Here is a 23,099-nt window from a genome sequence, read left to right on the forward strand (position 1 = left end):
AGGGGCAGAGAGGGCGGCGATTCATGGCCCTCTTTTGACCGGCCGCATATTTGTTTGGAACATGGTAGTGACTCAGCGGCCATGCCCACGCTGGTAGAGAGAGAGAGAGAGAGAGAGAGAGAGAGAGAGAGAGAGGGATAATTAGAGAGAGAGCGAAGGATAAAGGGAGCGATACAGGGAGAGGGACACATGGAGAGAGAGATAATCCGGCCAGTGTGAGGTGACCCACCCCCCCCTCCCCCTCTCCAGATTAATACCTTATTTACTTATTAAGAGTAACTGAATTAACACCAATCCACTTACTCTAACATGCATGATTAACCCAATGAAACCACAGGCCCAGTCACCGAGATACCAGAAATGTTAATCCTCCAGAATTGCATTGCTGTGGAAAAGAGACAAAAACAAATGACAAAAAGACTGGATAAAATACTAAAGACCACTAAAGAACACTTAAACAAATGTAACAAAAATGTAACATATATATATATATATATACTGTTGAATAGAGAGATGCATAATTGCTGTTTAAATATATAAAATAGGTGGTGAAATACCTTTTTGTGATAAATTCACAATAGTTCGCTCTTTCGCTATGAATGAATTGCTATAAATTATGGAAAACGGATGATATGTTGTAAACAAAGTGACAGAGTTGGATATACTTGAGAGAAATAGATGTATTTCATATTTAGCTTGCTCATATTACATAATTCCCACGATTAATGTTTGATATTTGTTCAAGAGGTGGTGTGATGTTGATGTCATGTCCAGGTAATGCCAGGCCCAGGAGGGCTTTGCTAATTCAGGACAGGGTTAGTCGGCTAAACTTCACGCGACGAGACGCCAGCACATGAGTTACAAGGCCCTCAACGTGTTACCACCTCAGATACAATCAATAAATGCCGTCCATCTTATCAGTGTCAGTGAAGACCTGCTCGTCAGTGGGAAGAGGATCTAACCCCAAGTAGGCAGGGTAGTACAAGTCCCACTTCCTGGATCAGTCTGACTGCAACGTGCATTTTGTTTACGTTTGCAGATGTCAGATTTTTTTAAGTTCAAACATGAAAAATTACTCATTTAAGAATCAAAACCAAAAAACTGAACTGTAACTATTCCCTGCATGAATCGCTGCCTTTGTTTGAACAAGTTTGGGTTCAGCTTTTGAGATTAGGTGACAAAAAAAAAGAGCTAAATATGCATCTAATGAACAAATTTCCAATAGATGACAAGATGCAATCCATGGCCAGTCGTTTTCTACAAGGGTTGAAGGGGAAAAATAACACAACTGCAGTCTTTGTTTTATCAAATAATTTTTTTATTACAACATTTAACGGTTTGCCAGTACTGGTAATGGTTTGTGGCTTAACATGGGTTCTTACAAAAACCCCCAAAAAGATTATTCATTTTGTGAATTTAGACCAACAGTTGATATCTGGAACCAATTCCCAGCATGCGTTGTTTCTGCATTATTGGGGGGCAATATAGGGTGCAAAACTGTACTATATATATATACACAATTGCAACGGAGAGACAAATAAAGTCAGTGGTTTGATTTTCTTTTTCCCAGATCTAGATGGCTTCCATCTCATCCGTTTCATGATGCATAACAATTTAACCAGTGTAAAAAAAAATAAATGATTGTGCATCTCCGAAACGTAGAAAACGAAAGAGACGCTAGTCGCCATGGTTACGGCAGGTCAGCAGAAGCGGCCAGAAGCAGGAAGTGATAAGGGCGAGACGAGGAAGAGGAGAAGGAGCTTCCTGTGACATGAAGGCCACGCCCTCATTACATTCTGAACAAGGACACCCGCCCTCCGGTCCTCCAACACCACAAGCCCAACAGAGGGGGGGGGGGTCCTCTTCATTATCCTCTTCCTCTCAGGCCTCCTCCCCTCCTGTAGCGTCACGTCGCCACCCAGGCGACGGACATCTTAGACGTCCGGCGGTGGGCTTTGCGATGACAGCAGGGGGTGGATCCATGCAGGGGAGGGTGTTCTAGCCTGCTCTATGGTGTATTTTTTGGCCTTCCTTTCATATTTTCGGTTACAAAGTTATACAGCTAAATAAAAAAAATAACATCTGAGGTGACAGAAAGGCAATGGAGGGAGTGGGGAGGAGGTGGTGGGCTGGAGGGCAGAGAGGGCTGGAAGGAGGACATTACTCTGCCTTCTTCTCCTGGTCGATGACTGGAGAGGGAGAGGTAGAGAGTCAAGGAACCGCTGGCACAATATGACACAACGTTTATAGTGAATGTCATCTTGCTTGGAGCACAAGGCCCCTTAATGGAAGGCGAAAGACCCTTCCTAAGGAAGGGGCTATCGCCTTCCTAAGAGCACCGTACTCCCAGACCCTCAGACTTACTTTCTTGCGAGGGGAGAACGTTCTTCTCCTTGGTCTCGGTCTTCTTCAGCTTGGTCTTGTCGAAAGAGGTTACCTCTTCGAGCTTGGGCTTGTCGGACATGTTTGCGATTTGAGTCTGCAGGAGAGGAGAGCAAAAACCGAAGTTAGTTTTAATAGACAAATAGCCAACTGGGAGTAATGGTTAACGTGTACTGGCGCAGAAATGCACCAGGCCTTTTGTTCCACACACACACACACACACACACACACACACACACACACACACACACACACACACACACACACACACACACACACACACACACACACACACACACACACACACACACACACACACACACACACACACACACACACACACACACACACACACACACACACACATCAGGGTGGAGGGATGGGCGTTGAGGATCAATCGAAAACCAATGATCGATGATGGATTCCAAAGCCTTATTAGTTAGAAATAGGGGGTGATCACTTCATAAGGGGGGTCCACCGTGTGGCGGACGTGCCACGTGCAGACCCGACTCAGTCCTCTGGTCACGTACGCGTCTCTTGGGATACAAGAGGGTCTGTCTGGAGGACCACCGCCCTGATTCAGTCATGATCCGACCTCACCCATCGGCGAGAACCCGATCACCAGACGAGATCAGGTTGTGTTGTAACACGTTACCGAATCAACCAGATGATGAGCTTAAAACGTGTATTTAAAACCACAAACGCGGGTTTAAATACCGACATTGACGCGTCTACGTGTCACACCACAGATATCACAACAAAGAGCACTGCGTGGTGTCTGTGAAGAAGCCCACCGGAGACGGTCACCCGTCCCTGTTTAACGCAGTTATTCACGGTCCCTTACACCGACTCACTGCTCGGGTCCGAGCCGCACGTGAACCCCATTGTCCACCGTCGTCACCACAAACCGAATCTAACTGGGGAAAAATAATACACTTCCATTACCGCGCACCGTGTAGCACGCATCTAAGTGAAACGTTAACCTCCTGCTCCACCCGAAAGCAAACTTTATTCTTATATGACGGTGCTTACCGGAGTCTGACGGACGTTGAAAGTTACGGTCCAAGGTGTGGCGTCTGCAGCAGTGTGGCGCGGCGACGGCGCGCGTGTCAGTTATAGTCCTCCGTATGCTAATGATGACATATGACGTAAGCCGCTGTAATATGCTAATGAGGATATGTGACGTCATCCGCTCTAATCTCTTGCCTCTTTCCCCGCTATTATTATTATAATAATAATAATTATAATAATACATAGGTTTTATGTAGCGCTTTTCTCTGTACCCAAAGACGCTTTACAAAAACACAAAACAAAAAGGATACAAATGGACAGTACAGTATATACATGCATAATGGGTGTCAAGCAACGAAGTTGCGAGACAACCTATTATTATTATTATTATTATTATTATTATTATTATTATTATTATTGTTATTATTATATATAATTATATTATTATTATTGCATTGTTGTTATTATTATTATTATAAGGTGAGTGCTGCATATAGCGCTCAAATATTGTTCTTCATAAGTTTTATTAGTGTGAATGCATTCACATTCTAGATATTGAAATCTTTATTCTTATTTTTATTCTTCCTATTTGCTCCACCATACTTTCAGCTACAGAAACCATTCAACTATTAAAACGTTCAGCTCTTTAACGACATGGTGGCTGTTATTCAGCCTTTTTCAACTCTTTCAACTTTTTAAACATTCAGCTTTTTCCACTTTTTTTTTAACATGGGAGTCCCATTTCCTCTGGTACTTCAATGGTTTAAGACGTAACTCAATCGATTTTCAACCGTTCGTCATCGTTCAAACCATTTAACAAATCTACACACTTGTATCTTCAATAAAATCTAAACGGAATTTCAATATAATTTAAACTTTCTTCAGAATAACAGTTTTAGTATTAAACCGGCATAGTTTTCAGTTGCTCTCATTGATTTCCGTTTGCACACACACACACACACACACACACACACACACACACACACACACACACGCACGCACGCACGCACGCACGCACGCACGCACGCACACGCACACGCACACACACGCACGCACACACACGCATGCACACACACGCGCGCCCGCACAAACACGCATGCACACACACACACGCGCGCGCGCACAAACACGCATTAGCCCCGCCATTCTCTTAAAGAGACACACAAACGCAATGGCTCCGCCATTCTCTTAAAGAGAGAGAGACACACACACACGCGATGTCTCGGCCATTCTCCTTTGACACACACACACACACACACACACACACACACACACACACACACACACACACACACATACACATACACATACACACACACACACACACACACACACACACACACACACACACACACACACACACAGTGCAGGGCAATACATTTGCAATACATATTATTTACCTGCCATTGGAGTGCCTAACGCCTTGGTGAAAAGTTGTGAAATTTGGCACACTGGTTCAGGACAGTCCCATTAGCCTATAAAGCAAATTTGAGGTCGCTTGCTCATCAGCTCTAGCGCCACCAACAGCATTGATGTCATGCATTCATGTTTATAACTTTTGACCCATTCGTCCAATATTCACAGCCTTGGCCCAAGCCGAGATCAAAGCACCATATGACGTCATTTTGCGCCATGTTGGTTTATGTCAAAAACCTTCAAAATGCATCTCCTATCACAAATGTTCTCCAATCATCTCGAAACTTGGCGCACATGATCTTCAGGCCATGCTTGATAAAAAAACATCGAATATATTTTTCAAATTCAAAACAGTTTGCCCCCTACAGCCAATCAAATTTGACCGCTAAGGTCGCCAAACAGGAAGTAAGCCGATATCTCAACAGCCCTTTGACATATCATAACCAACCTTGGTACATAGACCCATGACATCATCATGGGGACACGCAATGAATTTGGTGACCATTGACCTCTAGGGGGCGCTATAATTAATGAAGACGTGTTTTAACTCCTCTCTCTTCCCATGAGTACATTTAAAACTTATTTTCAATGTATGATGATACTGTCAGACCTCCCCATATAGCTTATAAATTATTTCTCATGGCAACATCAGAACTTTGCCGCCATGTTGAAAGTTGTTAAAATCAACTGTACATTTCCACAGGCCACAAATTATGTCCAATCTTCAAACTTGGCATGTATGATCTTCAGACCAAGTTGAACAAATATGTCAAACAGCTTTCTCAAATTCAAAACCGTTTGGCCGTGACAGCCAATCAAACTTGGCAAAGCAGCCAAACAGGAAGAAAGCCTGTTCTCAGCACTTCTTTAACATATCATAGCCAAACTTGGTACATAGACTCATGACATCTATCTGGGGACATCCAAACTATTTGTTGACCTTTGACCTCAGGGGCACGTCAAACAGAAAGTGAGCTCATATCTCTGCAAGGCCTTCATGCATCCAAACCAAACTTGGCTCATAGTCTTATGACCCTATCCTGATGATGCCCAAATAATTTGGTGTGATTTGACTTTTAGGGGTGCGTTGTTAGCAGAAAGTCTATTCCAGCCCTTAGAAAGCAACTTCAATGTATTTTATTTGTGAATTACCTTTTGCCAATAACTTTCATTGTCAGTAAAATCGAATCATATGTATTTTTTCATGGTCATATCATGTACTGTGCACTTATGTACTGTGCACTTGGGTGCACAGTACATAAAACTGATAACATATCAATCCTATTCAATCATCATGTAAATCTGACATACAGCATACAATCAGAACCCTTCATTTATATCGCTGAACAGCGCTCATTAATGGGTAGACACTGCACTCGTGTGGCGACAAGCGGTACTTAAAGGTCCCATGACATGAAAATCTCAATTTATGAGGTTTTCTAACATAAATATGAGTTCCCCTAGCCTGCCTATGGTCCCCCAGTGGCTAAAACTTGCGTTTGGTGTAAAACGAGCACTAGCTGTTCTGCTCGCCTTTGAAAAAACGGAGGCTCAAGCGCGCTGATTTGGAAATCTGTGCTCATGACGTCATGAGGAATCTCAGCTCCTCCCCTTACTCTGCCTGGCCCGCCCAGAGACGTTGGCCCGCCAATGAGACTCGACCGTGCGAGCGCCACATGTGTGTGCGTGTGTGTGTGTGTGTGTGTGAATACACACACTGTAACGCAAGTGTTTCTTGTCGGTTCTTTGACGTGTCTTGTATTTCCACAACGAGACTGTCGTGGGGGTTATCTAAGCCATGGCTGAGAAGGAATTGGGGGAAAGGAACTTTGGTTTGACTCGCTGAAGTAGGCTACATGAACTGCGACATGCCGCCGGTTGCCGCGAGGCACCATCGCCCGGCAGCGGGCAGCCGGCCGCAGGCAGCGCGCGGTTCAGTCGACTTCAGGTTGATGTGGAAGAACCAGAGACGTCGCAGAACCCGACAAAGTAGTTTGTGATTCATAATATCGTCTGGAGGCGCACACAATATGTTATATGATATAGATATCTATGTATTATATGATATTATTTAGATATAGAGCTCCAGGACTGTAACGCAAGTGTTGTACACTTCCTTGTTATTTGGATAACCGTTCTGCTGTTGGTGTGATGGCGCATAACACGTCTGGTATTTCTACAACGAGACTCGTATTGGGGGTTATCTCAGCCAAGGTTGAGAATGAATTGGGGGGAAGGAACTTTGGCTTTGAATCCCTCAAGAACATGAACCACGACATGGAGGAGAAAGGGATTGTTGGCGGCGAATGTCTCCCGCTTGAGCCCCGCTGAGGGACCACCGCCGGAGGCGGAGGTGCATAAGCGCTGCCCGGCAAAGATCCCTTTCTCCTCCTTGTCGTGGTTCATGTTCTTGAGGGAGTCAAAGCCAAAGTTCCTTCCCCCAATTCATTCTCAACCTTGGCTGAGATAACCCCCAATACGAGTCTCGTTGTAGAAATACCAGATACGAGAGTCCGACGTCACACCAACAGCAGAACGGTTATCCAAATAACAAGGAAGTGTACAACACTTGCGTTACAGTCCTGGAGCTCTATATCTAAATAATATCATATACATAGATATCTATATCATATAACATATTGTGTGCGCCTCCAGACGATATGAATCACAAACGACTTTGTCGGGTTCTGCGACGTCTCTGGTTCTTCCACTTTCACATCAACCTGAAGTCGACTGAACCGCGCGCTGCCTGCTGCCGGCTGCCCGCTGCCGGGCGATGGTGCCTCGCGGCAACCGGCGGCATGTCGCAGTTCATGTACTTCAGCGAGTCAAATCAAAGTTCCTTTCCCCCAATTCCTTCTCAACCATGGCTCAGATAACCCCCACGACAGTCTCGTTGTGGAAATACAAGACACGTCAAAGAACCGACAAGAAACACTTGCGTTACAATGTGTGTGGACGTTGAAGAACCAGGAACGTCGGAGAACCCAACGCGGTCGTTTGAGATTCATAATATCGGCTCACACAGCTTTTGGCCGTGATAATATATATTATATGATATAGATATCTGTGTAGGCTATATGATAATATTTAGATATAGAGCTCCAGGACTCCCGTGTGTTCTAGAATATTTACAGAACACGGCTAAAGGCTGTGTGCGGCTCGCCATTGCGATACATCCACTGTAAACAGAGCGCATGGTGGCTGCAAGCTGCTCAGGGCCACACCCCCACCCTCCTCCTTGACACGCCCACCGAAACAGCGCATTTGGGGGAAGCTCAATGTGTATGGCAAGCCGAATTGTCATTTATTAACTAAGTTTGACTATCCGGAATTTACATTGTAGATATCAACAACTTCATTCAAGATATCTGTAATGTAGTTGTGACTAGTCGAAACGACAGTTAGAGATATCTGTAATGTAGTTTTGACTAGTCGAAACGACTGTTAAGGTACGGCCACACCAAACGCGTCACCTGCGTACCACGCGTATAAAATCGGCAATTTTTCCATAGGGAAGCATTGGTGTACGCGCGTATGAGGTGCGTACAGCGTATCATGCGTACCAAGCAACATTTTACTCGCTGTAGGGGCGTATGAGGCGCGTACATATACGCGCGTATATATACGCGCGCACATATACGCGCGTACATATACGCGCGTACATGTACGCGAGGAGTTCAAAAAATTGAAATTTTTATGCTCATACACGCCGCAATAGCCAATCAGCGTTGAGCTTGACCCGACGTCACTGGCAGAGAGTAGTGAGCTTGGACAGAAGCATACGGCCGACATCTTTCTTTATTCTGTGTGGAACTAGTAACATAGTTACGCCATTAAATGCTTTTATGGAAACATTTCTAGCGAGAAATGTGCATTTTACTTTCATAATGTTCGCTCGGTGAATGTGAAGGATGTTTGGTTTGATAGTTATGACGAAGAGGGAACGCTCCGTTCACTTGCATGGACAGAGTCTCTGGTTACTAAAGCAACCTCAACGTCTTGGCGGACTATATATCTGCTGATCAACACTACGAATGCTGGAAACACACCAGACACACCATGTGAAGTTATTTAACCCGATTATTGTTATTTATATCCGAGATTACTTAATCTAACCCGATCTAAACTCTATCACCCAAACACGGCGACGTTTGGGTTTCCTACCTCGGACTCCAGAGCAGCCATGTCCATGGCAGCCACGGCCGGCAACTTTCTTTATTCTGAGTGGAAATAGTAACATAGTTACGCCATTAAATGCGTTTATGGAAACATTTCTAGCGAGAAATGTGCATTTTACTCTCATAATGTTCGCTCGGTGAATGTGAAGGATGTTTGGTTTGATAGTTATGACGAAGAGTGAACGCTCCGTTCACTTGCATGGACAGAGTCTCTGATTGCTAAGCAACCTCAACGTCTTGGCGGACTATTTCTCTGCTGATCAACACTACGAATGCTGGAAACACACCAGACACACCATGTGAAGTTATTTAACCCGATTATTGTTATTTATATCCGAGATTATTTAATCTAACCCGATCTAAACTCTATCACCCAAACACGGCGACGTTTGGGTTTCCTACCTCGGACTCCAGAGCAGCCATGTCCATGGCAGCCACGGCCGGCAACTTTCTTTATTCTGAGTGGAAATAGTAACATAGTTACGCCATTAAATGCGTTTATGGAAACATTTCTAGCGAGAAATGTGCATTTTACTCTCATAATGTTCGCTCGGTGAATGTGAAGGATGTTTGGTTTGATAGTTATGACGAAGAGTGAACGCTCCGTTCACTTGCATGGACAGAGTCTCTGATTGCTAAGCAACCTCAACGTCTTGGCGGACTATTTCTCTGCTGATCAACACTACGAATGCTGGAAACACACCAGACACACCATGTGAAGTTATTTAACCCGATTATTGTTATTTATATCCGAGATTATTTAATCTAACCCGATCCAAGCTCTATCATCCATCCAAACACGGCGGCGTTTGGGTTTCCTTCCTCGGACTCCTTAAATGGTCAGATACGCGCGTATCTGACCATTTTTGACACAAAATGGTCAAGCAACATTTTCGCTGCGTTACGCACGTACATGGTACGCGAGGTACGCGCTTGGTGTGTTCGCACCTTTAGAGATATCTGTAATTCAGTTTTGACTAGGCGAAACTGAATTACAGATATCTGCAATGACTTCACGGAAAACGACATTCAACTCGTCACACATCTTAAATGACAATTGCAGATATCTGTAATTCAGTTTCGCCTAGGCAGAATGAAAGTTAAAGATATCTCAAACGTCATTTGAGTGTTGGGCATTACGTTTTAGATATCCAGAAATACGTAATTTCCCCTTGCCGCCATAATCAAAGAAGAAGTGGGTTCATTTCCGAATGGAATAAAAAAGGAGCAGTCATGGCGTTGGCTGTGATCGAAAAGATCACGAGAAAATATGGAGCGATGTAATCAGTGAATTGTGTGAATGATGATTGAACAAGGAGCTGCTCCGCTCCCGCTTAAAGTAAACGGTCCTATAATTTGTCATTACAGATATCTGAAACGTCATTACAGATATCTGAAACGTCATTTCGCCTAGTCAAAACTCGAATTCAAGATATCTATAATTCAGTTTCGCCTAGGCAGAATGAAAGTTAAAGATATCTACAATTGTAGATATCTCTAATCAAAATTCCTTTCAAGATATCTATAACTTGATAATAGATATCTACAACGTCATTTTGACTAGTCGTAACTCCAGTTAGAGATATCTACAACGTCATTTTGACTAGTCGTAACTCCAGTTAGAGATATCTACAACTTCATTTCGCCTAGTCAAAACTTAATTTAAGATATCTGAAAAGGGACATGTAGATATCTTGAATTGAGGTGAATTAAAGATATCTTGAACTGGAATTATGACTAGTCAGAATCAAATTGTAGATATCTCAAACTAGAATTACAGATATCTACAATTCAGTTGCAGATATCCGTAATTCACAAAGTGGATATCCGCAACTGAATTGTAGATATCCGCAATGAGAAACCCCATAGACATGAATGGCGAAAATGACGTAATTTCGCCTAGGAGGAATGTCTTTGTGGATATCTGAAATGACAATTGCGGATAGGAGGAATGTAGTTGCGGATATCCGAAATGTTAGTTTTGACTAGGCGAAACTGAATTGCAGATATCTGCAATGTAATTTCCGGATAGTCAAACTTAGTTAATAAATGACAATTCGGCTTGCCATACAATGTGCGACTGGCTCGGAGTGGCTGTAACTCTGCACCACGGCTGAATTTAGGGAACGTCTTTGAATACTGTGTTAGTTGCCCACTAATACCTATATTAAAGAATACATAAAATAGCATGTCATGGGACCTTTAATGTATAATGCAACAATGACTATATTTACCATTCCGCCCACTTACAATATAAACTGCAATTCCCTATGGATTAGATGCTTCACGAACCACCTCCAGAACGGATGCTTGTTAACATTGTGTCTCTTTTAGGGATATTGTTCAGAATACCCCTATGTATTTGTGACATTTGTTCTGTCAGGCAGACTGTATTGCGCCCTTACCTCTAGGTGGGGTCATTTTCCCATTTGGTAAACATTGACGCGTACTCACATAATGCTCATCCCACTGGCTGTCAGTATTACCGATTACCGAGACGGTCGTCATGCAGCCACCTAGCCGATTACGTCCGTCCAGCAAAATTAGTTTATCAAGTCCCATTATGCTTGACCCCCACAATGCTGCTCGCAGCTATATTTATTATTATTATTATTATTATTATTATTATTATTATTATTATTATATAATAATTCATTTTATTTGAGGGCGCCTTTCAAAGCACCCAAGGTCACCTTACAGGGCAGTTTAAAAACAGAAAACATAATCAACAATCATAAAAAACACAAAAACAAGATACATTGAACAATTTACATAAGTGGGGTGAGATGGGTTAGAAGGGGTGTCAAACTCATTTTAGCTCAGGGGCCACATGGAGGATAATCTATTCCCAAGTGGGCCGGACCGGTAAAAATATGGCATAATTATGTAAAATTAAACATGCTGTGAGCACACCAAACACAGGTTTCCCATTTACTTCCGTGAATAAAAAGGACGATGACCATTTTTCTTGGAAAACTCTGCACTCTGTGTCCACTTTTCGTCTTCGAGACATTTTGGGGCAATGAGAGTGCCAAAGCGCATAATGTTGAAAGTGTAAGGCAGAACGACAAGGTAGCTCCGGGCTAGCTGCACTACCTGTTTATACTTGCTCCCTGCTCAGCCCCGGTATAAAGTTTGCTTTCTTAACATAATTGCTATTGCGACTTCTAGTGGACACAATAAGAAGTTTCCTTCATTGAAAAATAGCAGATCATTTTACGTTACATTCCAAACTGACTTCCAGTTACACACAATTGTCCAGTAGTTCAATGCACAACAAATTAATCAGTGCCAGTCAATGCAATCCATGTAATGATAGGAAGGATTTTTATAAAAAAAAATAATATTTTTTTTTATAATTTTCTTTATTTTTTTTACAATACTGTACTTCACAAAATCATCTCGCGGGCCGGATTAAACCCGTTCGCGGGCCTGATCCGGCCAGCGGGCCGTACGTTTGACACCCCATGTCAGTTTAAAAAGATGTGTTTTGAGACAAAAGTGGAAAGAGTGTCGGAATTACGGATGTCAGGTGGGAGGGTGTTCCAGAGGTGGGGGGCAGATCTGCTGAAGGCTCTGGACCCCATGGTAACCAGGCGTGCGGGAGGCACAGTGAATTGAATGGAAGAGGAGGACCGGAGAGTGCGGGTGGGTGTGTTGGTGTGTAGGAGTTCACAGATGTATGGATGTATTATGAGGAAAATGCAAACCCTTTTGGACAATGTGCAATTGCATTGCATTTATTTATTTTTCATTTATCTACTTCTGGCTCTTTTTATATGGAATTTTTATTTATGTGCAATATTGCTCACTTTCTACTGACTTTTATTTACAAATTTTGGTGACTTTTACTGCATGTCAATTTTTTCTGTCTGTTGATACCTGAATTTCCCCAAGGGGATGAATAAAGTATCCACTTGCTTAATTACTTCCTTTAATGTGTCTTCTTGCTACACAGTTATGTATTATGCGTTCAATGTGTCAGCGGAAATTAACAGTGAGGTGGTGAGAAGGAGCTAAAGCTATAACATGTTCATTGGACCATCGCAGCTGACCGGTCTGCAAATCAACCTCTCACACATTCCTTAAAGAGAAGCCAAATAACCTGATAATCATGATTCCTGATACTTATCCCACTTCAGTTCACGATCCTAAGACACGTTTCTGTAGTCTATATACGATATTGGACCAAGTTAAACATATTTGTATAATAATGAACATGACTGGTTTGCCAGTAAAGAGCAGCTTGTAATCTAAAGGTCTCACTAAACGAGTGAATTACACACATAATGATGAGGAGGGGGACAAGAGACTGTCAGCGCGGAACATACATTAATAATAATTTACATTAATTAATAATAACATTTATCATAGAATAAATTATTGTTACTTATTATACATTCAGAGTGTCACATGATTCTACTACGAGCCGCGTCACTTCCGGAGCCACTTCCGGCGTAAACTGAACCCCATCCCGGATTCGGTTGTTTTTAAAGATAATTTCCTCCACATTGGACCATTCGTATCGCTTCACAAGTGTGAGCTTCTGAAAGGATTTCCTAGATGAGAGAAATCCCGCTTGGAATAATAATTGTTTGCGATGGGTGTCTGTCATTACCGTTGGTATGGAAACAGCTGTTGAACATGAAGCTGTACGTGTTGCTGCCTGCTGAACACAGATGAGATTGTGTGTCTTCAACACAGCTTTCAAATCAAATAGTCCTCAAAGCACTTTTTAATGTATAATTTCAGCCAGAAAAAGGAAGGAAAGTGCATATAACACTAGGATGTTTAAAAGGTTATTGGTTCCCCATCAGCAGCCCCGTGCACCCCCTGGTCGCCACAGTGGTGTTCTGAAGCTCCACACTGATCTGCTCCAGCAGGGGTTCCCAACCTTTTTTGTTCGAAGGACCGGCATATTCATAAAAAAATTTGGAGGACCGGTTGCCCATTTTAATGCCTTAATTTTAAGATGCATCTGTTTTTTCCAGATGGTTTATGTGCCATATTCATAATAATTATCGGTATTAGGCTCCCTTCAACAATGGCATAATATAAAAAACACAAGAGAAACACAAGAAAAGTCACATGAGACTTCAATAAAAACAAAAGTGGTGCAAAGACACACAGTGCATTTACAGTGATTAATTCACTGTTGTTTAGTTGCATATGAATTAGGTGGCAACAAAGGCTAATTGTATGAATTGAATATACCAATAATTCCCAAAATGTTTCCCTTTTCTCCACTACAAATAAGTGTATGGAGTCTGTGTTGGGAGGAAATAACATGACTCATATAGCCCGAGTTATAAAACTTGACTTTTCTGGAAATATTTCAAAGCCCTGTTCTGACAGAACAGGTGTTGTGTCGAGATCTGTTTCCCCGTCGAGATGTGTTTCCCCTAGTCCCAGATAATGACTGTCAGGATGCGTTCCCCCTGTTCTAAATGGTCAAATTGAATGATATCAGCCTGAAAATCACAGCACTTATCTGTTGTGGGGAAATAAGTCAGCAGTATGAATTTGAAAGATGTGTGAGCCTCCTTTCCTATGGAACAGAGGGGGAACAGTATCTGACAGTAATATTCCAAGCTGTCAGGATGCGTTCCCCCTGTTCTAAATGGTCAAATTGAATGATATCAGCCTGAAAATCACAGCACTTATCTCTTGTGGGGAAATAAGTCAGCAGTATGAATTTGAAAGATGTGTGAGCCTCCTTTCCTATGGAACAGAGGGCCTTTTCGGGTAATTTCGGACGGGGGCGGGGACTAGGGGAAACGCATCTCGACGGGGAAACAGATCTCGACACAACACCGGCACAGGTACTAAAAAGACTTGTGCTCGTGCAGATACACCGGTTGGGAATCGCTGTGCTCCAGCAACCTTTCATTGGATTCCTGCAAAGCCAAACACGCTTTAACCAGGTGTTGATACTTCCAATAAAAACCCTGACCAACACGTTGGAGCAGCCTTGACATCCTAGTCTTGACAAGCCACATTATTTTAAGTGTATCCTCTGGCTCTATACTAAAGCCAATCTGTTGTAATTCTCCTTTTTGGACGAGGTAAATATTTGGATTTTCCGTTTCAAATAACATGACCCCATAGTCAGTTTCAGAAACTCAAACAATTTTCAGTCAAATACCATGGCTAATAGTACCCGACTATTTTTACGAGGTTAATTTTACATTATATTTACCCAATTATTCAGCAACTTTGAACGTTTGTTTTCAAATTGAAAGCAGGTGAAACAAACCTCGGAGCAGTTTAATGTAGCAAATATATTGAAAGCCAAACTGCATTTGAACAGGGAAATAAATTAGTAATAGCAGTGAGTCGCCACTGGGGGGCGGTAACATACCCTGAGACACATTTAAGTTAATTTGACACAAACTGATGACTTTGTGATCAAAGACCAACACGTCTGAATGCATATCAATCCTTTATTTGAAAATGACCTACAGTTTGAAACCAGTGATATCATGACCGTGTAAAAATACATACAAAACAAAGGAATGAGTTGTCGTTTAAGATGTCTCTGTCAACGTATGACTGATGAATACGTTTTCACCACTTATTACCAGTCCTACATCTTCTGGGTCTGGGGGCGGCATTCAGCCTCAAAGTCTGCGGAGGAGACGCGGTCTCCAGGTCACGTCCTGGCAAATGGCACAGAGGATTGGCTGGACCCTCTGGCTTCTTTCTCTTGCTTGGTCAGGATAAAACAAAAGGAATAAAAAGAGAACTCTCGACACGCTGCTATTTTCGGACACAGGAGAACAACTTGAAGCAGTTCCCTGGTAAGATAGTAAATGGCCAGGCGTGTCAGTGGAAAATAAATGTATATTTTAGGTTATATATAGAAGTGGCTGGTTCTGGGATCCTGTTTTTACCTGAAAAAAATGTCTGAGACCGGTACTCACTCTCTTAGGAAGTGTCAAAGAAAAAAGAAAAAAGTGTCAAAAGACCAACAGTCATAAGATACCTTGGAATTACTCGTTGGGCGAGAATGATTGTGTATTTTAAAGAAATTTTGTTGGTGGAAAAGGGTTTATAATGTCAACATTTCAAATAAAAGTGTGAGGTCAATTCAAGACAAACAAAATACTTTTGGCCGACGGTACCTCGGGTTGAACGTCTGACCCCGGCTACCGAGGCTGGCCAATTAATCCTCTTCACCAAACAACCCAAAACAAATCTACTTTATTCATAAATACAAAAGGAAGTGACGTCATCATTGCGTCGGTTGGAATTCTCAGTGGAAGAGCGGTGTGGGCGTGACTCTTTTCTTGGGGCGTCCCACGTGATTGGCCCCAATTGCCGGTGGGCTCACAAAACGGATATTCTGCACGTGAACAAAAAAAAGGTACATGCAGGATGTAAGGTTACCATGGAGACCTCCCCCTGATCACAGCCTCACCCCCCCTCCTACAAAGGCACGTGGCTGAAGAGGTAGGAGACAGACTCTCCGTTGTGAGTCCTCCTGATGGCCTCCGCCAGGATCATGGAGATGTCAATCACCTGCAACAACAACAGGGTTAGACCAGCTTAAACCAGTTGAACCATCACAGTCTGAACACCAGGCTTGAACCAGTTTAAACCATCACAGCATGAACCCCAGGGTTAAACCAGTTTAACTATCACACTATGAACGCCAGGGTTAAATGAGCCATTTATCAGTCAAACCAGATGTTTACCAGTCAAACCAGCCATTTTGTTAAGTTTTTCCCTTGCCGATTGGTCATCAGTTCATTCCGTAAGGTCATGGCCTCACTTGTAACCAGAGCATTACAGCACGAGGCAGAGAACCAGAAAAACAAACAGGACAGTAGGAGAAGGGCGCCCGTACCTGGATCTTCTCACAGGACTTCATCTTCTCCTCCTGAGGGATGGTGTTGGTGACCACCACCGCCTCAAAGGGGGCGTTGTTGATGCGCGAGATGGCTGGCCCCGAGAAAATGCCGTGCGTCAGGATTGCGTAGACTTTGGTGGCGCCGGCGTCAATCAACCTGGAGGACACGGAGGGAAACACAGCTCAGATGGTTTCTGACGCAAGGCTGCTTACAGTATTCGTGAGCTCAGGAGGTAGAGGGGGTTGCTAGTTTGATCCCCGGCTCCTTCTATCTGAGTGTCGAGGTATCCCTGAGCAAGACACCTCACCCTTACTGCTCCTGCAAGCTGGCTGTCTCCTTGTGTGTATGACCAATTGTAAGTTGCTTTGGATAAAAGCATCTGCAAACCGCCTTAAATGTGAATGTGAAGAAAACAAAGCAAATCCGCCTGCAACATTGTGTGTTTTTCCAGAAACTAGGGAAACTATACTATTTACTTCAGGGACAGGGTTTGCGTTGTTCGTTGGTTCTCAGTGTCGCTGAAAACACCCTGCCAAATTAGCCTTCAACACCAAACTTTCACTTTTTTCTCCCTCTTAATTTGTAGATTTGAAAGTTTAATGTGATCTATGGATATTTGCTGTTTGTCCGTGTCTGACAATTTTGACCTTTGTATAAATAAAACGCATATCTTCCGTCCTGCAATGGAAGGCCTTGGGCTGCGATGGTCTCTAAAGATGACATTTAAAGAAATGTGATGAAGAAGCAAACATTTAACGATTAAAAGGATCCTAAAATGGTTCCACCAGTTCACTCAAATCAGTCTTATCCTCTCCACGCAAATGTGTGCCATTCATTACGTTGGCCCCAAACAGGTCTACAGACAAACTATAAAGCATGCGGTCAGACAAACACATGGTTTGCCGTTTGCAGGTAAACCCGTTACGAATTTGCCTTTAAAGATACAACTCGGCAGCAGCTGATTATAATTCGTTTTTAGGACTGTATTATTATCAGACATTAATTTGACATATTATAAGACATTCATTTGACATATTCCATCCTTCAAGTTCACGTTTGACAACTTTATTGTTAAAGATCTTCATAGTTTTGAGTCATTTCAAAAAAGGTTTACATTCTTCGTCAGAATTCTAACAAGTTTAGTTTGACTCCATACAAAACGGAAGCAAGGCAGTTATTTAAACCACATTCAAGCATTTAAAGATGGTATTATAGATGTCAAAGATGCATAATAAATATACAGATTTGTCACCCAGTACACCATTAGCCAGGCCCAGACACAGCCCATAGTCCTACAACACCGGGGAATCATCATCATCAGGTGATCAGACCTGCAAACTCCTCAGAGGAAAAAAGGTGACAGTGTCACGGGGGATTTTTTTTTGATTGTAATATGCAAATGACACTAGTCTGAGCGTGACTTAACAAAACTCAGCATACTTTATCAAAACATCCTTGAGGCTTATAAAAAATATTTTATTTACAACTGTCACAATTATTATTTTTTTTGTCTCTTACCTGTCTCATACCCAGGCTTTCTTGGGAAAACCTGGCTCGATAGAGCCGCAACTCGCAATCAGAGTTAAATGGTACCACGACGCTCACTTTAGATTCAATTAGTTGAACCAGGTTTTCCGCTTTAGGTTCAATGCGCGTTCACATAAAAGGGGCGTTTATCGCGTCATTTGACTCACCCTTACACAAAATGAATCGAGCGAGAGTGGTGTATTTCACCCAAGGCGAGCAGTGAATTATTATGAACTCCTACGAGGAATTCAAAGTTCAAATCACAGCCAAGGGGAACATGGTTGCCCATAATATGGCTAGGGTGGCGTGCTGGCAAAAAATAGCCGACCCATGTGAAATGATTCTTCATATTGTCTAAAAAAGGGTTAGGGTTAGGGTTATGTATTATCATGCATTTTACCAGCACGCTCCTACGAACATGGGGCCAAGTCAAAAATAAATATAAAAATATTATTCAATGTGGTAAGTTGTAAGCATCCATTTGAATAATTTCAGGTGAATCTAGCCTATGATTTGCAATGGCCTAGGCTCCAACCTTTAATATCATGTTGATTACCTGTAGCAAATAAAAAGAAAACCCAAATTAATACCGCTCCACCGCCCTTCACCACTTCGGAGGAGCTGGCTCTCGCCAATATCGAAGGTCGGCCGATGATGGTGGAAGGGGGGATGTCCTCTGACCCCACTGCCTCGACATCCAAGGCGTTTGCAATGAGTATTCATGTATTGGCAAAGGACATAAATAATTGTCTTGCTAATCAAATGTGAAATGATTGAGGGTAAAATAATTGTGTCATTTTTAGTTGAAGGTAACATTATTTTGGAGGAGCCGCCGACAATCAATCTCCAATCAGAGGTATATAACTATCAAAGCAAAGTATCACGTATTCTTCTAAATGTTTAAAGAATGTCTAGGTTTCCCTGATTCTTGCAGGAGACTGTCGCCCTGTGACTCCAGGGCGACTATGGAGGTGATTTTTTTTAACAATTCTCACAGCTATAATATGAATTTGTAGAATAAAAAATGCCTAGGCCTACATAGCGGTTATGTAAGGGATAATGGAAAACACGGCACTTGACTATATGTTAATGTACGTTGAACGTACGGGGCCACCTTCGAACTTGAAACACAGACACGCTGCGCAACAGTAAGTGCACGGCTTCTTTGTGTAGCATTGCCTACGTACGGTCCAACAAGGACGATCAAATAACGAATACCCTCTGATGAGAATCTGTATCTCTCATAAAGAATATCGTCAGACAATGCCGAGGGATCGGTTCTGTCCCGAAAAACCCTGTCTCCGGAGAGACGCCTGTACGATAAGTGCGCCGTGGTCCACGGGAACACCCAAAAATGGTGACGCCATTGTCGGAGGAGGGGCTAGGAAAATGCGCACGCCGATTTAAGTAGCCGATCTCCGGCTAGACTAAGCTGAAAAGCTGCTCCCGACCAGGTTTGGTTGCGAGCATAAGTCCCCATGGTGATACAGCGACGCTTAAAGACATCGACTTTCGTGGTACAGCTAACCCAGGCTTTCAGCTCAAGGTTTCCCACACTATCCTTCTAATCAAGCTTCGTAGTACAGGCCCCTGGACGAGTGTTTTGCAAGCTCTCTTGCGTTGTTTGGCCGCATGCGCGGTAGCCACGCGACCGTCTCATCCAATGGCGAGCTCAGTTGGCGCTGTGTGCTTCAAGATTCCGATTGGCTCAGAGAAATGTCAATTATAAGAAAGATTCTGAAGCAAGTGCTGAGATTCCGATTGGCCCAGAGAAATGTCAATTATAAGAATGATCCACAAATTTTTCGCAATTCTTTTGTCTACTATCTAGGGGTGGGAATCTCTTTCGATGCAACATTTTTTCATGTACATTTCCATGCGTGATTTCCAATATATACGTGAAAATATAGATATACATCCGAGTTTGCTACTGAGTTTGCTAACCACTTCCTACTAGGGGTGTGAAAAAGAATTGATTCTTCGATGCATCACAATTCTCTCTGGAATGATTCCGTCTTGATGCAGATAAAGTAATAATCAGAATAAAAAAATAAAATAATAATTTGTTCGCCTGCTGCAACATTCTGTTCGCCAGAGAGGGATGATTTTAAAATTATTCAATTTATCTTCAGTGTGTATTGGCCTTTCTGATTTGTCTTGACACGATTGCGATTCAGCCTACGCAATAGCATGCACGCAAACTCACAGCCAGAAACAAGAACTTCTAATTCAAGAGCAGCTTTTTCTTTAATGACATAGAAAAGAAAGATTAGAAAAAAAAGAAAACTGAAACCTATTTTTTTACATACTTCCATATTGTGTTGTAATTAGTGCTGGCAGTTTAAAGATGAACTGAACTGAAATTTGAAGTTTAGTTGATATAACAGATGTATTGTCTGCCTTCTCATTGGTACAATAACTAAAAATGGCTGAACTTGCTGAAAGTGTTACAGGGCGCCGCCATGTTGGATTTCAACAATCAGCTACGTCACTGGCATGGTAACCTACTCCTACTCTGTGGCTCTAGCAGCCATAGCAGGTAATGAGTCAGGCTCTGAGGCGCGTTGAAATGGCTACGGAAAAGCAAACAACCAGGTCTACAAGAGGATCATCTTATTGCATTGACCCTGGCTGCAGTAATGAATTATATAGGGCCAAGGCAGCTGGGGTAATCATACATTTCCACAGGCTACCTTTGAATAGGAAACCAGCCCTTAATACATGGCTGGCAGCCTTAAAACTGACTAACCCTCCTATAGCCCGTCATGTTAATCTCCACAAACTAGCACTCCGACCATAAAGTGTACAAACTATTACTCAGACGATATCACAGACCTATGTTTCCAAGTTGCTAATTAAACCACGGCGGGTCTGTGAACAGAAGTTCCACAAATGTCCCTTTCTACTCACCCTGATGTTCGCCGACAAGCCGATTGCTGATGCAGAGGGTGTTAAACTCGAAGAAGTAGTTTCATAGTAATATGTATCTGTGCAATATCCATCTGTGCAATATCCATCAACATCCACCAGAAAGTAAACCTCCAACATCCACCTAAAGTAAACGCGACACTCTTGATCCGCCTCACATCTATGCTCATCCGCGGGTGTATCTCCCAAAGTGCATCCAACATGTCTTTCAGGTCCCGTCCATCCAGAGCCGATTTTTTTTTTAAACCATGTCTTTAATAACCATGTTATTAGGCAGATAATAAACCATTTTCTTTAATAGGTCCACGGTTCAAATAAAACCGGACCTATGCGGTTTTGTGTTAGGATTCGTGTGGACGCCTGACGCGACGCTAGAGTTCCATCTAAAGTTAGTTTTTTTTTGTGTTTTTTTGTAGCTTTAAATACAGCCCCTTGGTCAATTTAATTACTAACTGTACATTAAAAAGTATTTCAACTCAATCTAAAAGGTTCAACAACTACTATCTCCTCCGCGACTTGAATGTTTTTATACAGGGCGCAGGCTGGATGCGCGCAGGCTTGATACGCTCCACTTTTTTGTGTGGAGAACCAGCGCCTTGAATACATAGGTACTACAGCGTTTGTACAGCTCGTTGCGTTTCCGCAATGAGTCCGTCTTTACGCAGATATTCCTGAAACGCATCACAGGAAAACGGAGGGGGAAAGATTATTTTCCCCTTGATACTTGGTTGTTCTTTATGGGGCGCTCCAGTGTCTCCGCTCGGGCGTCCCTTAGAGAGAGCATGGCCACTTCCAAAACCTCTCTCTCGCCGCACAGCATCCGAAATGCCCTATGCATGGCTATGCAACCTAATCCCACCATTAGATGGTCAAGGTTAGAGGTGGCTCGGTCGCAAACGAATCAGATCGAATGAACCTTTCGGAACTTCGAAAGTTCCTCTCTAGCGTTTGTCACTCACTGTGTGAATGGTGAAGAGGGACCAACTGAGAGACGTCACGACTCAGAGAGCCAGCCAATCATATGCTGTTCTAGGACTGAGTCTAGGACGCTCTCGTTGAATTTTAGCCAATGACAGACTGGTTTCTTGGAGAAAAAAAACAAATGGGCTTAGTGAGCGAGCTATCTATTATTCACATTGGCCATCTGTTGCATGGACGTATTTAAAGGACACATTGTACATATTTATAATTCGAAATTCGTCCCAGCCTTTATACCAGATACTCTAGGGTCTAAAGCATATAACCGCGTTGTCTGATTACAGTGTAATTCTTTTTTTACAACCTACCAGCTCTCGTTGTGAAGACTAGTCACCGCGCCATTCGTTTCAATGGGAATCGGGATGGTCTATACTTTCAACATAAAGTGTACATATTTGTCATTTGAAATTCGTCCCATCCTGTATACCACAGATACTCTAGGGTCTATAGCATATAACCGCATTGTCTGATTACAGTTTAATGCATTTTTCACAACCTACCAGCTCTCGTTGTGAAGACAAGTCACCGCACCATTTGTTTCAATGGGAATCGCGACGGTCCATACTTTCAACATTTACATATTTGTAAATGTTACAAAATCTCTCGTTTTGAAGGCAGTGTTAATTTTGGCAGCTAGATTTAGTCTTGGGCTGCATAGGGTTCTGTTTATGAGAGCCTAAAACACCCGGGACCCCCACCATCATTGCTAAATCAAGTCTATTATCTTGCTGATATGTTAAACATCCAATAGTCAACTACACCCCTAACCCGCTGCATTTGGTTAAAGTTGTAATGTTGACGTTTGAGAATGAGAACAAGGGAG

The 23,099-nt window shown here is 42.7% G+C and overlaps 2 protein-coding genes across 2 annotated transcripts in view; both read right to left on the bottom strand.

The window, feature by feature from the left end:
* Positions 1-1,296: 1,296 nt before the first annotated feature.
* On the bottom strand, positions 1,297-3,544 carry LOC132456352 (thymosin beta-11-like). Its single transcript, XM_060050682.1, has 3 exons — positions 3,415-3,544; positions 2,365-2,479; positions 1,297-2,189 (listed from the first exon to the last, which is right to left on the bottom strand). The coding sequence occupies exons 2-3, from the start codon at positions 2,462-2,464 to the stop codon at positions 2,161-2,163; spliced, it is 129 nt and encodes a 42-aa protein (XP_059906665.1). The 5' UTR covers positions 2,465-2,479; positions 3,415-3,544; the 3' UTR covers positions 1,297-2,160.
* An 11,871-nt stretch (positions 3,545-15,415) lies between these two features.
* Positions 15,416-23,099, bottom strand: part of LOC132455152 (ribose-phosphate pyrophosphokinase 2) — a 67,520-nt gene continuing 59,836 nt past the window's right edge. The window contains exons 6-7 of the mRNA XM_060048900.1: positions 16,840-16,999; positions 15,416-16,511 (exon numbers count right to left, since the gene is read on the bottom strand). Coding sequence (XP_059904883.1) covers positions 16,419-16,511; positions 16,840-16,999 — 253 coding nt within the window. The 3' untranslated portion in view covers positions 15,416-16,418. The remainder of the gene's footprint in view (positions 16,512-16,839; positions 17,000-23,099) is intronic.

Source organism: Gadus macrocephalus, chromosome 4 (genome assembly GCF_031168955.1).
Source record: "Gadus macrocephalus chromosome 4, ASM3116895v1".
Taxonomy (NCBI): Eukaryota; Metazoa; Chordata; class Actinopteri; order Gadiformes; family Gadidae; genus Gadus; species Gadus macrocephalus.

Bases quoted from the DNA above. Each gene is read 5' to 3' on its own strand.
- LOC132456352 (XM_060050682.1), bottom strand. From the start codon at position 2,464: ATGTCCGACAAGCCCAAGCTCGAAGAGGTAACCTCTTTCGACAAGACC. The intron at 2,190-2,364 runs GTAAGTCTGAGG...CTCCCTCTCCAG, and splicing joins CGTTCTCCCCTCGCAAGAAA to TCATCGACCAGGAGAAGAAG.